Consider the following 16,218-nt stretch of genomic DNA (forward strand, 5'->3'; position numbering starts at 1 on the left):
GAACTCGCTGTGCCCTATTCGAACGTGTCCAGGGCATACTTGGGTTCATTCATTCCGTAGCTCCTCTCCTCTCCTCTGTCCTCCTCCTCTACTCCACTAGAAGTTAGAACAAGATAAAGATAACAATAATAAGGGGAGTTGGAGGAATCCCAGGAAAATAAGCCTTTCTTATTAGACCTGACCCGATCTTCCTTGGGAACCAGGGCTGCTCAGGTCTAAATCTCTCCACTCCCCCTCCTCGATTTCCAGTACTGGGGTGAGTCTCTGTTACACCAGATTCGTGGGACCCCAATAGACCTCCAGGAGCCAAATCAATGCAATCACACAAGAGTCTTTATTGCAAGCTCGAGCCTGGACTCACAACCGTTCCCGACGCAGCGGTCCCAGGGAGTGAGTCCCGGTCCTTTGTTCAGTGAGATTTTATAGGTTTTGGGGCGGGGGTACTCTATGCGTCACAACATCACACAGCAGATCATTCCACACCGCGGGAAAGTCACACAACAGCTCTTAACATTGATGAGCACATTCACTGGTGGGAACAAGTTGGGTAGGGGTGATTGGTTAGTGCAAGAGGGGGATTCCTTTGAACTGATTGGTTTAGGCCATGAGGGGTGTTCGTGCTGAACTACATGGTTTCCCAACATGCTATCAACCACCATAAACTACTGGGGGGTCATCGGGCATCCCAGGTATTTTCCCTGTCTCATGCTGATTGGTGGTTGCTAGGGGGGTTGCTATGGGTCCTCACCTAGCCTAACTGAGTCAGGGACACCTGGCGCCTCAGACCGCTCCTGTTATTTACAGACAAACAACTCAGCAGAGTGGGTATGTGCCTAGGAGTGCTTAGTGGGTTCTTCCAAGGACAAGGATCACACCCCCTTCCTTAGGACAGGCCTTGAGGTAGAAGCTGCTGTTATTTATTAATTTTTAAAAACGGAGTCACATCAGTTTCTCATCACCTCTTCCAAAGGTGCAGTGACATTTGCTTAATAATAGCGAGTCTGTGGGAGCCTGGGGTGACCCGGCTCAACACACCTCCCTTCTAACCCTCCTTTTACACTTCCCTGACTTTGACTGCTCTGGGCAAAGAACTCAACCTGATTAAATCTCAGGTGTGACACGGCTTCATTTCCAAATGCAACCTGCCACCCTGACCGACCTCTGAAACGGAAGACTGGGGTGTCCCTCACACAGCGAGTCTCTGTTCAATCCGGAAGGCCTTTCGTAATACTAAATCGTGGAAGGACCCAGTGACAGCCAGCGTCTGAGTGGATTCTGCATGGCGGAGATAGATGGCTGTTCTTCTTTTCATCTAGTGAAAGGGAAGATTCTTTCCAAGATGCGATTCGGTCCCCTGCGGATCTATGCTATTAACTCCCAAGGAGCATTGTTCTCCTCCATTATATCACTTTTCAATTTTTCCTGAAGTATGTCTTCAATAAGCAAAAGTCTGTTCGGTTTACTTTCTGCAAAACAAGCTATTAGAAGCCCCAAATCATTTCTAGACTGTGAACTTCTCCTTGCGGCAGGAGACAAAGGCGTGGACCAGTTGCATGACTTAAACCACTGGTGTGGCCATCGGCAGATGTAAGATCTGAATATATGTGTGGGTGGACATATCTGTTAGAAAATTTGATTCAAAGTTTGAGCCATAGAAATGTGCTTGGTAGAATCAGGGCCTTCAAGATGACCTAGAACATGGTGGGATATCGTCTCCAAAGTCAAGGTGAAGCCACACACAACATGGTGGACACCGTCTGCTGAGTTCTTACTGGTACCTTATGCTCTTAACATGAGTTTGACCAGGGAATCATCATCCTGGTCCTCAAATTGATGGGCTCCTGTCCGTGTTCCGTCCCCACATCCAACAGGCTGTAAGAGCTCCTAGTTGGAATAGCTTGCCCTCTTACATCAAGGGCAGGGTTACTGAAGCCCAGAAGCTCCTCATCCTTGACCCAGTCTGCAGGACGGCTCTGGCCAATCTGCATGTGGGCCAAGATGAGTTGGGGAGTGTCTGAAAACCAAAGCTCACCTTCCTTTTCTCCCCCGTGCCATTTTTAGAAGTTGGTAGGTTTTCTGTTGATTCCCCAGGAAAGTCCTGTCTGCTACTGAGCCTGCATATCCCTGTGGGAGGATCCTCTTCCCAATGATGTGGACAAAGAGTCCTTCAGTCAGGAAAAAACTGAGGGCAGGGACCCTGAGTGATGGAATTTTGTCCTAAGGGTGGTAGGAAGACAGGTGGCGGTCCTCAGAAGGTGGGGTGACTTGTTTAAAAAAAATTGTTCTTTTTAGTTATACATGACAGTAGGGAATATTTTGACATATTTCTGCTAACAGGGAGCACCTCTTATTCTAATAAGGACCCCAGTCTTGTGATTGTACATGATGTGGAGTGACACTGGTGGTGTGTGTATATACGAACATAGGAAAGTTAAGACAGATTCATTCCACTGTCTTTCCTAGTCCCATCACCCCCCGCCCCCATTCCCTTCATTCCCCTTTGTCTAATCCACTGACCTTCTATTCTTCCTTTCCCCCTTGTTGTGAGTTAGCATCCCCACATCAGGGGGAATATTTGACCTTTGATTTTTTGGGATTGGCTGATTTCACATGGTAGTCTCCAGTTCCATCCATTTACTGGCAAAGTTCATAAAGTCATTTTTTATGGCTGAGTAATATTCCATTCCATTTTCTCTCTCCATTTATCTGCAGAAGGGCACCTAGTTTGGTTCCATAGTTTAGCTATTGTGAATTGAGCTGCTATAAACATTGATGTGGCTGTATCAGGGTGGTATGCTGATTATTAAATCCTCTGGGTATATGCCAAGGAGTGGGATAGCTGGGTCAAATGGTGGTTCCATTCCAAGTTTACTGGGGAATCTCCATCCTGCTTTCCAGAGTGGTTGTACCAATTCGCAATCCCACCAGCAATGTGTGAGTGAACCTTTCCCCGACATCCTCACCGACATTTATTGTTACTTGTATTCTTGATAAGTGCCCTTCTTGATTGGAGTGAGACGAAATCTTAGAGTAGTTTTAGTTTGCATTTCTCAAGTTGCTAGAGATGTTGAACACTTTTTCATATATTTGTTGACCGTTCATATTTCTTCTTCCGTGAAGTGTCTGTTCAGTTCCTTGGCCCACACATTGATTGGGTTATTTGGTTTTTTTTTTGTGGTGTTAAGTTTCTTGAGTTCTTTTTATATCCTAGAGATTCATGCCTTATCTGAGATGCAGGTGGCAACGATTTTCTCCCATTCTGAAGGCTCTCTCTTCACACTCTTGATTGTTTCCTTTGCTGGGAAGAAGCTTTTTAGTTTGATATCATCCCATTTATTGATTCTTGATTACATTGGAGGAAAGATAGCCTCTTCAACAGATGGTGCTGGGAAAACTAGAAATGCATATGTAGCAGAATGAAATTGAACACCCCGCCCCTCCCCCTGCCCAAAACTCAACTCAAAGTGGATCAAGGACCTAGGCATTAGATCAGAGACCCTGCACCTACTAGAAGAAAATGTAAGCCCAAATCTCCATCATGTCAGCTTAGAGACAAACTTCCTCGACAAGACTCCTAAAGTGCAAGAGGTAAAATCATTAGTTTTGAAAGCAGCATCCTTCCTACTCCGTGCACAGGGCAGAATGATCACGCAGGCGGGGAGCGAGAACAGTGGCTGCAGAGAAGCAATTAGAGGCAGTTGCAGGAAACCAGGCTGAGGATGCTGGTGGCTCTGATTAGCTGGGAGTTTGGATTGGGCATATATGTATTTCGAATATAGAGCTAGTAACACCCGATGCATTAGCAGAGAAGTGTAAGAGAGGCATGGAGAGTAACTCAGCAGGACCTGGGACTTTGGGGCGAGTGTCTGTGAATGTTGGGGTGATGTGGGGAGCAGAGTGTTTGCCCTTCATAGTCTGTGCCTTGCTACTTTAGTGAGCAAATATGGACCCCCCAGTTCCCTTAGGACAAAAGTCCTGAGCCAGTTGAAAAGTGGACATTTGTGCTTTGTTCAAAGGGTCACCTCTTGCTCCTTCTCTGGAAAGATGATACTGAGGTTGATCACTGTGGGTGGAGTAGAATTGTGACCCCCCCTCCAAAAATAAAATGCATGTTCAAGTCCTAACCATTGATCTCTATGAATGTGACCTTCCTTGGACAAAAGGTCTTTGCAGATGTAATTAGGATGAGGTCATACTGGATCAGAGTGGGCCCTACTCCAGTGGCTGGTGTCCTTACAAGAAGAGGGACATTTGGACACAGACACAGAGGGGAAATACCATGTGGAGACAGAGGCAGAAATCAAAGTGATGTATCTATTAGCCAAGGAATGCCAAGGATCTCTGGCAGCCACCGGAAGCCAGGACCCACGGAACACAGTCTCCCTCAACGTCTTCAGAAGAAGGAACCAGCCTTCTCTGCCAACACCTGGATTTTGGACCTGATCTTCAGAACTCTGAGTGGGTGAAGCCACTCGGGTTCTTCTTCCTTGTTAGGACCACTCTAGGACACGATTCCAACCCCCCCCGTGTGAGGGGTCCATCCTGCCAGGCTGAGTGCAGGGCCGTGGTCTGCACACACTATCCCCCAGAGCTCCCTGGGCACCACCCAGAGCGACGTCTTGTTGCCATGCCTCATTTTTACAGATGAGGAAACGGAGGCTCACAAGAGTTAAGGGGACCGCCCCAGGGTCAACCGCTGAGGCTGTGGGAGAACTCGGGACCCACCTCTAACACCCACCCAAGTCCATGCCCTAACCACTGTGGGGCACTCCCCACTCCGATCACAGTCAGGGACAAAGAATTCCAGGCACACACTTCGCCACGGTGGGGGGATTCGCCCGGCAAAGTTCATCACACCCAACTTTCCAGCCAGGACTCCCTGGGCTACTTTTCCTCTGTCTTATCTGCTGTCGCTAGAGTTCTGGTATTTATCCCGTCTCTCCCCCGAAGGCTCTTGGGGAACAGATGTGGCTGGGAATTTGATAAGAACATCGCTTCGACACATCCTCCCAATCTGTTTGGAATCCTGGCCCTGGAGATGGCGGGACAGCTGAGCAGACAGCCCACGCCCTCTGTGTTGGTGTTCAGGTTTCTGGGAGCTCTCGAAAGACCGTGCGAGACAATTAATAAAAGATGATTTCCACTCAGAGGGACATTTTAAGATGTGGTCACCGGCATTTTTCCTCTCCTGTGTCAACGTGAATGAAGTGTCTAGGATGGGCCAAGCATACAGTCTGTTTTTTTTTTTTTTTTTTTAAGGCTAAGCTACAGTTTAGGGGATGGAGAAAATGTTAAAAAAAAAAAAAAAACAAGCACAGGAATGATTGATGTTGGGAAAAAGTCTGTGCTAAAATCAGCCACACAGACACGAAGCAATCCCGAGCCCTGGGGTGGGAGTGGCTGATTGTGTCTCCGTGGATCATCAAGGTTACGGAAGGAGGTAACGTCGGAGCTGAATCTCGGATTTTTCTAGTCATTCCTGTTGGCTGGTCACTGACTGATACAGATCTCAGAGGAACCAACACTTGCTCATGGCTCCTGGAACCATCCTTATTGGTTTGGTCCAGCCATTGAGGTTGGTGGGAAGGGTCACCCACCGTCTCTCGTCCACAGAGAGCCCCCAGGTAAACCTGGGAGTGGATCTGGACGGACGCCAGCCACCCCCAGGTGTCGTGGGGTCCCCTTTCTCACTGCCCCGATGTGCTGGCTCTCTCCGCAGGTCATGCTTTCAGAGCGGAAGGGCACGGACGAGCTGTACGCCGTGAAGATCCTCAAGAAGGATGTGGTGATCCAAGACGACGACGTGGAGTGCACCATGGTGGAGAAGCGGGTGCTGGCCCTGCCCGGGAAGCCACCCTTCCTGACCCAGCTCCACTCCTGCTTCCAGACCATGGTAACTTGTCCTGTGGCCCTGGGCAGCCTCCCCCGGGACCTCCCCAAGGCTTTGGCCCCTCCCCCCTAAATGCCACAGCTGGGTCCTTCACATTCTAGAAGCCTGCAGCTGTGGGGCCAGGGGAGTCGGCTGCGGATCCCTGCCGTGGTCACTGGGAAGCAGCACGCTGCCCCCCCCCCCGAGCCAGACGCTGTCCAGGTCAGATAAAGGCACGCAGGCAATTGGTTTTATAATCAACAGAGCAGGGCCTTTTCCTAACAGCAAGGGGTGACTTGAGGACAGGGGACAAGGTCCACAAAATACCTCTAGATGTTGCGTTGGGCCCTCCAGACCCTTTGGATACACGCACAAGAGCATCTCAGAGGGTTGCCTGGGACCGTTGCATGAGGGTGGGCGGGGGCTTGCCTGAGACCACAAAGCAGAGAGGACAATGGAGACTGGACACCGTGTCCCAGGCACAGGCCACCAAGATCACAGCCATGGCTGCCGAGTCAAGGAGACATCCCCACAGTCCCCGCCAGGCCCTGCAATTCCAACCCCACCTTCAGGAGCGAGAGAGATCCTTTTAAGCAGATCCTCACCCTGTCTCGGTTCCCAAGAAAGAAGCGCCCAGAGCCCGGTGCAAAGAAGCATGAAGTTCATCCTTACAGCCACGGCTTCTCAAGGCCAGTGGCCTGTGACCCAAAGATGCTCTAAGGGTCCTTCAAGATGAATTCTGACTCTCTCCTATTCTCCTCCTCTGCTGATTTCAGAGCCCTCTCGCCCTGTGAGATGGGATGCTTTTGCATCGTGCATCTAATTTAAATCTCTCACCTAGTGATTCCCCCCAATCCCTTCTATTCTTTGATCTGCGGAAGGTCCTGCTGTTTCAGAGGTAGCATTTCACCATCTGGGTTTTGCTGACAGCGTCGTCTTGAAACACCTTTGCCTGCTTGGTCCGTGCTTTGAGTTTCCTGCAGAGAGGCAACTGGGGCTAGTGACTCGGCGGCCAGCCGATGGCCCTCAGTACCCAGGTCCATTCATTCATCAGGTCTGCAAGATGGTGATCCCCAGATTCTACCCTTTCTTTTTCATTGACTAATTGGAATGCTTTTTATAAAGAGAGGCTCCCCCTCGCTGATTCCCGGGAGGCCCTGTTCACACAGGAAGGGCTCCTTCTTAATCCTTTCCCTTTGTTGAACAGTTTTCAAGATAAGGAACTGGTTCACTATTGTGCTGCAAGGGGGAACAAAAGTTTGCTTCTAAAATCAATTTTTTGAGTAAAAGAGAGGGGGGAGTCCCTGTAAGCAAAAACCTTCAGTAAATGTCTTGTCAAATACCAAGGGAGGAAGAGGTCACCTGGCTCTAGTCCACATCCCCAGCTTTACCTTGGAGAAAGAAGGCCTGAAGATGTTCAGGTGGTAATCAGCAGGACTTGAGCCCCTAGGATGGAAACCTCCGGACCCTCTCCCTGCTCCATCTCTTTTCCGTGGGTGGTCCCCAAATTGACTTGGACATCAATCAGCAGATGACGGACAGTCCCGACCTGGTAAATGGGGTAGGAGGGAGAACTTCTCAAAGGAGAGGCCAAGAGTACTTGGAGATGCAGCTTTTGATTTCCGTTGGCTGGGTCGAGAGGGGAAGGAATCAGTCATTTGTGACTAATATCCACTCAAGCATAGCCTCTTCCTTTGTAACTGACTATTTGGAAAACGGTCACAGAGAGTGTCCTGAAGGTCTTTCTTTGAACCTGGTGCTACTTTTTGGCGTTGATGAGGTAGGCCTGGGTTTTCATGGGAATTGTGTGGGCCCGGTCTCCTTCTCAAGGAATGTTACCAATTGCCAATAGCAAGAAGCCCCAGGGGCTGAGGGATCCTGGCTGAGGGAAGGACGGGTACCCTCTCCATGTCCACCTCACCTGAATTCTGCACATATGCTCACTGAGTGAATTACCCCGAATTAAATTATTTTTTCTCACTTTTTTTTTGGCTAAGCACATGTATTTTAATTTTGCATACATTACATTCATTTTCAAGGACTTATAATAGTGCCTACTCTATATGTGAGGCACAGGGCTGAGCCACACGTCAACTCTCAGATGGATTCTATTATCATCTGCATTTCATAGAACAAGGTCCTGAGGTCACTCAGGTAGTAAGTAGTTCATGTCTTCGATTTGAACCCAGGCAGTCTGGCCTAAGGGGCCTTGCTCTAAACTGTCACACGATGAAGTCGTGTAAGTGTAGGTCACCTGGCTCCTACTGTAGCTGACACACCTGGGGTGGCTTCCCCAACAGACTGCTTGCCTCCGGGCCCCACCCTGAGCTCTAACCGAGCCTTGCTTGCCTCTCACCTGCTCAGTGAAGTCCCACTGTGCCCCTGCACCTTGATTTTCCCACCTCTGGAGTAGAACTGCCTTTCTGTGTTAGGCATCTATCATGTGTAGGTCTTAAAAAAAAAAATGCTTCCTTCCAGCCACCTGGGAATCTTGAAGTGGAAGGGATTAACTAGGATCCAGTTTTGCATATAAAAGGCTCAGGGGTGCCCAGCCTGGCTCACCAACCCATTGTACTCAGCACCCACGCTTTGGTGAGCATAGCAGGTTGCGTCACCGCCAAGTGACAATGCTTAATAGTGACAGTGCTACAAACCAGACCCAAAGCAGCAGCAAACAGCGATGACGTGCTCTCCAGTGTGTGTCGCACGCCATGCTAAACCTCTCTGTAGGATCACATTTCTCTCTCCCAGCATCTCTGTTGGAGAGGTCCCCTTACTAACCCCGACTCACAGATAGGAATGCTGACAGTCAGAGAAATTAAGTCACTTAGGCACTATCCAACAGTCGGTCAGTGGTGCAGCAAGACTCCAGAACCCCAATCCCGGAAGCCTCTGCTGTCCTTCCTGTGAGGTATCTGCCCTCTGCTGTCTCACAAAATATTTCCACTTTCACGATCACATCTAATCTTTGCAAGGACCTTCTGAGTGACCGTCCACATTTCTGTCCAAAGGAAAACCAACCTCCGAAAGAGAAAGCGGCTCAGCTTTTAGTGTTGGTAAGTGGGAGCCCAGAACTCGAGCCAGCTTCCTAATGGCCCTTAGGAAGCTGTCACTCCCTGCTCCCACATCCTACTGGGATATTGCAAGAATCAGGTGAGAGTTTTCTCCCTGGGAGTGATTTTGAGCTGGGGGAGGGGGGGGGGTTGCTGCATACACGTGAGGCAAACCGTTGTTCCTGTGGCTCCCAGGAAGCAGGAAGGCCCACGAACGTGGCTCGGTGGCCCACCTGTGGAGAGCTGATGCTGATTGATGGTTTCAACACCTGTTTATTTGTTGAACTAAATATGTCAGGCCCCAGCTGTATCACCATCAGGGGCACGACAGGGGACAACAGAGATAAAGTCCCTGTTCCCTTGGAATTTACCTTCTAGTGGGGGAGACAGAGAAACCACCACAGCAACACAAAGTCAAGGGGACAGCGGTGGCTGGGCTGGGCCGGCCAGATGCTATTTTTGATAGGATCATCAAGGAAGGCCTCGCTGATAGAGATGACATTTGAGCAGAGACCACAGCAAGGCACGGGGGCTCTCTGGGGGCAGAACAGTCCCAGCAGCAGGAGGCGTGAGTGTGAAGGCCCGAGGCAGGAGCATGCCCTGTGCGTTTGAAGAGCATGAACCAAGGCCGGTGTAGCCAGAGCGATCGTCATTTTGTGTTCTGTGACCCAGAATTCCTATATGAATCAGCCATCTCTAAGAGAATGACAAATCTAGTAGACATGCTGCAAGTTTGATATGTTGTTGTTTTTATTTTTAAAATTTTCGCCGGAGACTTAGAATTCTGAAGATTAAAATAGATAAAAGCGAGACATCCAGCAATGCACGAAGTGGGTTTTTTTGGGTTTTTTTTTTTTTTGCCATTCTTAAAATGATGTGAATTGAGTGATTTAAAAAGTTGCTTAGAAGAACAGTGTTACGTCAGAAATGTCCTTATGTGGGATTGAGAAACGTCTTTCCAAAATGGACATGGGAGAGTATTAATAGAAAAAATGGAGTCGATTGCCCGCTATTTAATATATTATTCCAAATGTGTTCAGATTGAATATGCACATGGGAAAGAACCAGAAGGGAGCCTGTGTAAACCAAAATATTGATTTGATTTAGAGAGGGGTTTGTGGGTGATTGTTTTCTCTTTGAATTTAAATTATTTCAAAAGTTTCTATAATAAAGCACTTTTTTTTTTTTTTGTACTGGGGATTGAACTCACTCCCCATCCCCAGCCCTATTTTGTATTTTATTTAGAGACAGGGTCTCACTGAGTTGCTTATTGCCTCACCATTGCTGAGGCTGGCTTTGAACTAGAGATCCTCCTGCCTCAGCCTCCCGAGCTGCTGGGATTACAGGTGTGTGCCACCGCACCTGTCTCTATAATAAAGCACTTAAGAAAAAAAATTTTTTAATGTGCCAGAAGCTGGCAAAGTTAATACCTGAGTATGTACAAGAGACTTCAGAAGGGAGTTGAATTTTTAGAGAATTGTTGATTACCTGATTTTAGCCAAATAGGCTTAGGCAAGTGGCCTTGGAAGCACACAGGGTAAATAAGTGCTCTTAGTTAGATGAAGCTGGTCCATGATTACCGGCTGCAAGACCTTTAAAAAGCCACTAAACAGTTGCAAATATTGGTTTCATCATCTTTAAAGTGAGCATAATAAGTGAGGACTCAAAGACACCGTGGATAACATATAATAACCATTAAATGGAGGTTGCTTCCATTATTAGAGTTGGGCTGGGGGCACTCTGCTGTACAGGCACAAAAAAAAAAAAATGTTGTTCCCTGCAATTTTTCTGCAGTTTTTTTTCTCGGGGACAATGTCAACCAGGCACATTCATGCAATTTCCCAACTGCCAGTAGGCACAGGCAGTTACGTTTCTTCAGCAAAACATCTATTTTAACTGTTTTCTTTTCAATTGAACATATGCACCTCTTTTTTTTTTTTAAATAGAATTAGATTTTATGAGTCATTGAAGGACAGAAGTTACTTCCTCCCCGATTTTGCTGCTGCCACGGGCCCAGCCATAACTCAGCTGCAAGGCATGCTGGGAGAAGCATCCACCCAGAATGCGGGAGAGGACAGGGAAAGGGAGGAGAAGGAGGTCCACGGGTAGAAAGGGCCCCTGCTGGCATGTCCCTTGAACCCCAGGAGCACCTCCCCCACCAAACTAGCTCATGCCAAATAAATAAAATAAAAAGGAAGTATCTCACCAGAGAAAAAAGCAACTCAAAGGCCAAAGTGTGCCTGGGCCCCATGAGAATTAGAACTTGTAACTCTAAGGCTGTCTAGAACAGATTTACGGTGCTTTCTTCTTGCTTTCTTTCTTCTTTGCTGTTCACTGCTTAACACGACTTCCCTAGCCCCTTGCTTATCCGCCAAATCCCCTGAGTTTCAGCTCACACTCATAGGAAGAGCATCCGATTGGTTCTGCCTGGGTCAGGTGTTTTTTCATGGCCCAATATGCTGCTGATTGGCTGGCTACAGCTATCTCAGTAGGAACCTTGTAAAAGGAATACTTGGTGCTCATGTCAACAGGGGGTACCATCTCTTTTTTGTGTGTTTTTGTACTAGGGATTGAATCCAGGGGTGCTTGACCACTGAGCCACATCCCCAGCCCTTTTTATTTTATTTTTAAAAACTTTGAGACAGGGTGTTGCTGAGTTGCTTAGGGCCTCACTAAGTTGCTGAGACTGGTCTTGAACTTGTGATCTCCTGTCTCAGCCCACTGAGTCACTGGGATTACAGATGTGCACCCCCGTGCCTGGCTAACCCTCTTAAATCCAAGGGGATGGACAGGGTTGAAGTTGGACAGAGGGTAGGGGTACAAATGTGGCATTTTAGGGCCTTTAAAGAGGGGAAGCTGGTTAGAACTTGGCAGGTCTTGGGGGCTTTAGTCAGCTAAAGCCACTCAAGGATCTTAAGCCCAGGAAAGAAACCAGGAATGCAACCCGGGCCTAGACGGCGGGGGCAGGTAGGAATAGATACACCTTGGTTCCCTCTGCTTTGCATATTTATTTAATAATCAAAGGTTTGCAAGAAGTTCAAGGAAGAAGGGAGGTCATTCTAGCCCTTGAGAACTTTGGTCTCTATGTGGAAAGGCGAGCATGGATTGCTTGGTTCTACCAATGCTTCTATGGCTATAAAATACAGCAAAAGGAAGGTTCCGTCTGAATCCGGGTCCTTGACCACACACTGACTTCAGCAAAGCTCCGTGAATTTGCATGAACTTGACACGCATCATTGGATAGATCTTGGAAACACCCCACATGGAGGAGAAGCTGTTACTAGCCTACCTGCAGGGAGAGGAAGGCAGGGAGAGTTTACATAACCAATCTAAGGTTTTAGAGCAAGTGACTCGAACTCAGGACTCCCTGATGCCAAAGCCAGGGTGTCTTATCGACAGCATGACACCATTTCTCTGGAGGAATATAGGGAGCAACTTGAAGACTGGATGAGTTCACTGCCCAGCTTAGAACATTATTCAAGATCATTAACTAGACAAATTCTCACTGCCACTTACCTTAGCGCGTGGTACACAGGGTTCCCACGTGGTTCCTGTTCCCTGCCCGTGGTATCTTATTAAAAAAGTGGCAGGTAATAGCTTAGCATTGTGTCACGTGGGCATTGTGTCACACTCCACTTGAAGCTGTCTTGGGGGCAACATTCCTTACCCCCTCTGGGGGCTTCAGATGACCTCTGCACATGATATCCCATCGTTTGAAACCAAACCTCACGCTCAGGTTCCTAGTTTGGGAGATTCTGTCTCTTTCTCACGATGCAGCCAGACATTTTAATTTTGTTCATTTACTGATGGGCTATTAGAGATAAAGAAGAAAGGGGAATTTTAAATGCATTGAAGTCGCTTCGAGCTTAGAGGACAAGATGGGTGAGCGCGTAGCGAAGAATCCCAGGGACATAAAAGCAGTTCTGAAGGAAGAAGCCCTTTAAGGCCGAGCAGACTGGCTAGTTTAAAGAGAAAGCTGGTGAGTTTGCCTTTCTGAGCTTTTAATTGGAGATGACACAGGAACACCCACGTAGATACCTCCTGGAGCCAGCTGGAGCCGACCAGAGCTCGGCAGAGAGGGAGAGGAGAGAAATATAAGTCAAGACTCATCAGCCCAGAGAGCGGAGGGATGAACCCTGAGCTGAGTCTCCTTTAGAAAACCAAAAGCATGGGAGGGAGCCAAGCCGGACCTCAAGTTAATACTCAACCAATGCTTCTTGGTTCTTCATCTTATTTATTCTAATTTGTTACACATGACAGCAGAATGCGATTCCACTCATAGTACACATATAGAGCACAGTTTTTCATGTCTCTGGTTGTACACAAGATAGTCCCATATTCGTGTCTTCATACAGGTACTTGGGGTAATGATGTCTGTCTCATTCCACCTTCTTTCCTATCCTCCTATTCTCTCCCTCCACTTTGCTCTTTCTAAAGTTCCTCCATTCCCACCCCCCCCATGCTCCCCACCCCATCCCCATTGTGGATCAGCCTCCTCCTATCAAAAAAAAAAATTCAGCCTTTGGTTTTTGGGGATTGGCTTACTTCGCTGAGCATGATATTCTCCAGCTCCATCCGTTCACCTGCAAATGCCATGATTTTATTCTCTCTGGATGCTGAGTAATATTCCACTGCGCATATATACATTTCCCCCTATCCATTCTTCCACTGAAGGGCATCTAGGTCGGCTCCACAGTTCGGCTATGGTGAATTGTGCTGCTATCAACACTGATGTGGCTGTGTCCCTGTAGCGTGCTGTTTTTAAGTCCTTTGGGTATAGTCCGAGGAGAGGGACAGCTGGGTCCAGTGGCGGTCCTGTTCCCAGTTTTCTAAGGAATCTCCATCCTGCTTTCCGTATTGGTTGCCTTTTGATTTTTTTACATGGTTGAATCCAGTGGAAAAAAAAAACCTCATCCAAACACCCTGGGTGTGATGAAGAGAAAGGTCCTCTGAGGCCCTGCAATGATTTTCTAGGACGAGTGGAAAAGAAAGCCCACCAGGAGATGACGGAGGCCTTGGAGGCCGTGGGGAGAGGCCATGTGGTCACCGGAAGCCCCCCGTGGCTCCCTGCTCGTGTCTCTGGTGCAATTGCTTTTGTCACAGGCTGGCCTATGGCCTGGCTCCCATTCCTTTCAACCAAGATTCTGAATGCCCCGAGGGCAGGGTCTGTATCTTATTCATCATGTTTCCCTTTAACACGAAGAACCATGACTTGCAAACATGAATGCTCCGTGAACTTCTAGAACTCACCTCTCTACTGGAGATGGGCCCTAGGTAACTTGGTAGAGGGCTGGACATCAGTTGGGAGGTGACTGAAATTCCCATTTCTCCTTTATCTCTCTCTCTCTCTCTCTCTCCCAGGGATGGAACCCAGGGGCACTTAACCACTGAGCCACATCCCCAGACCTCCTTAAGTATTTTATTAGACACAGGGTCTCCCTGAGTTGCTTAGAGCCTCGCTCAGTTGCTGAGGCTGCCTTTGAACTCGCGATCCTCCTGCCTCAGCCTCCCAAGTGGCTGGGATGACAGGAGTGCGCCTCGGCACCCGGCCTGATCTCTTACCTTCTCATCTCTCACACTCCGCCTGGTCCACCCAACCCTGGTTCCTTCTCTTCTGGAACGCCATGCCATCAGGGGCTCAGCCTGCCTAGTCGTATCTCTCCCGCGACCCATGAAAACACACAAATTACCAAGGTAAAAAAACGGACGGCGTCCATCGGCTACCTAAAATTGTCTCCTGTGCCATTTTGGGAAACACTGCCATTTGGAAACGTTTCTGGTCTCCCCCGCTCCTCTGGGGGAATCCTTACCATTGGGCAACATGGATTATTCACAGTGGCTTCTCTGGCAATGGACTGGTGCCTGGCAGAGAGTGGGCATCATTAAACGTTGGTTCAGAAATGAAAGGGCGGTAAGGTGCCAGCCAGAAGCGCCCGAGGGCCAAAGCCCAGCCTGGGTGCAGGTCAGAGCTGATGGCCTCAGGATCTGCTCACTTACGGGGAGTGGTCCAAACAGACCAGAAAATCCTACCCACGGCGGAGCTAGCCCCCCATGTTGGGATCCCTACTAGTGAGTTTCGGGGGGCAAGTTGAGTTAATCCAAGCAGAAATCAAGCAAGTCAAACCTCTCCCTCTCTTCTCTCTCTCTCTCTCTCTCTCTCTCTCTCTCTCTCTCTCTCTTTCTCTCTGTGGCCGATGCCATCTGCTAGTTTTAAAAATAATTTTTAAAAGCAAGTGTTGTGGTTCTCTTCAATGTGCACCAAAGACAGGCGCTATTTTTAGGCTTGTTTTTCTATCAGCACCCCCCACCCTCCCCGACCAAAGAACCAGGGGCTGAGTGCCGGCAATTCTGGCTTCCCTGTCTGCATTCTGCCACCAACTTGCATGTGACCTTTTTGCAAATTTCATATGCTCTGGACTCTGAGAACAGGAGCGATTATTCCACCTCCGTCTCTACCTCTCATGAGGGATGTGGAGAGGGTGAAGTTGTACTGTGTGAGAGAGAAAAAAAAATCATTTGGAAAAAAAAACACCAGTTAGCTCAGGGCTCGTCCTCGTCACCTGTCAGCTCTGTCTCGATGTGTGGAATAGGAGTGATCACGACGGCGGGTGGTAGAGCTCTCACCTGGCATGCATGAGGTCCTGGGTTCAAAAGCAAACGCAATTTTCCCCACGCACAACCCCGTCTGCATTATGGATTAGCATCCACTGACCGTAGGAGAGAACGTTCGGCCTTTGTTTGGGGGGGATTGGCTTATGTGGCTTAGCGTGACACTCTGCTGTCATATAGACCTAATTAAAATAAATACATAAATAAATTTAATTTTTTTTAAAAAAGCAAACACAAATTTGAAATAGAAACTATCTGTGTCTCCTGCACCACGAAGTATTCTTTTGTGAAAGGCGGGTTTGGGTGACACTGATGGGTGCGTGTGGCTGGGTCATGATGTGGAAGGTGGTTTGCTATCAAAATGGTGACGCTCTTGTGAGGAGCTATAAAACCAGACGAGCTGGTGGGGAAGTGGAGTGCAGGGCAAAGATTCCACCTTGGAAATCGCTACGGGATCCGAAGCCCTATTCCTCTGCTAACTAACTGTGCACCCCGCCCGGCTCCCTCCTCACCTGGAAACTCCACCTTCTTCCCCTGCGTGTGGTGTCTACTCCTGCTCTCCCCTTCTGCACTGAAAGCTCTTTGAAGGGAGTCCTCATCCACGCATCCATCCATCCCACGTCTACCTCAGAACCTTGTGTGTAAGATGAACTCCCGGGGGGGGGGGGGCACGGGGAAGCCCAGGGA

The 16,218-nt window shown here is 48.5% G+C and overlaps 1 protein-coding gene across 2 annotated transcripts in view; it reads left to right on the forward strand.

Moving 5' to 3' along the window:
• The window catches only part of Prkcb (protein kinase C beta), a 262,797-nt gene that overhangs the window by 199,994 nt on the left and 46,585 nt on the right, over nt 1-16,218 (forward strand). For both annotated transcript variants that reach the window (XM_015490650.2, XM_048789666.1), the window contains exon 9: nt 5,720-5,893. In XM_015490650.2, coding sequence (XP_015346136.2) covers nt 5,720-5,893 — 174 coding nt within the window. The remainder of the gene's footprint in view (nt 1-5,719; nt 5,894-16,218) is intronic.

This window comes from Marmota marmota, unplaced genomic scaffold (assembly GCF_001458135.2).
Source record: "Marmota marmota marmota unplaced genomic scaffold, marMar, whole genome shotgun sequence".
NCBI lineage: Eukaryota > Metazoa > Chordata > Mammalia > Rodentia > Sciuridae > Marmota > Marmota marmota.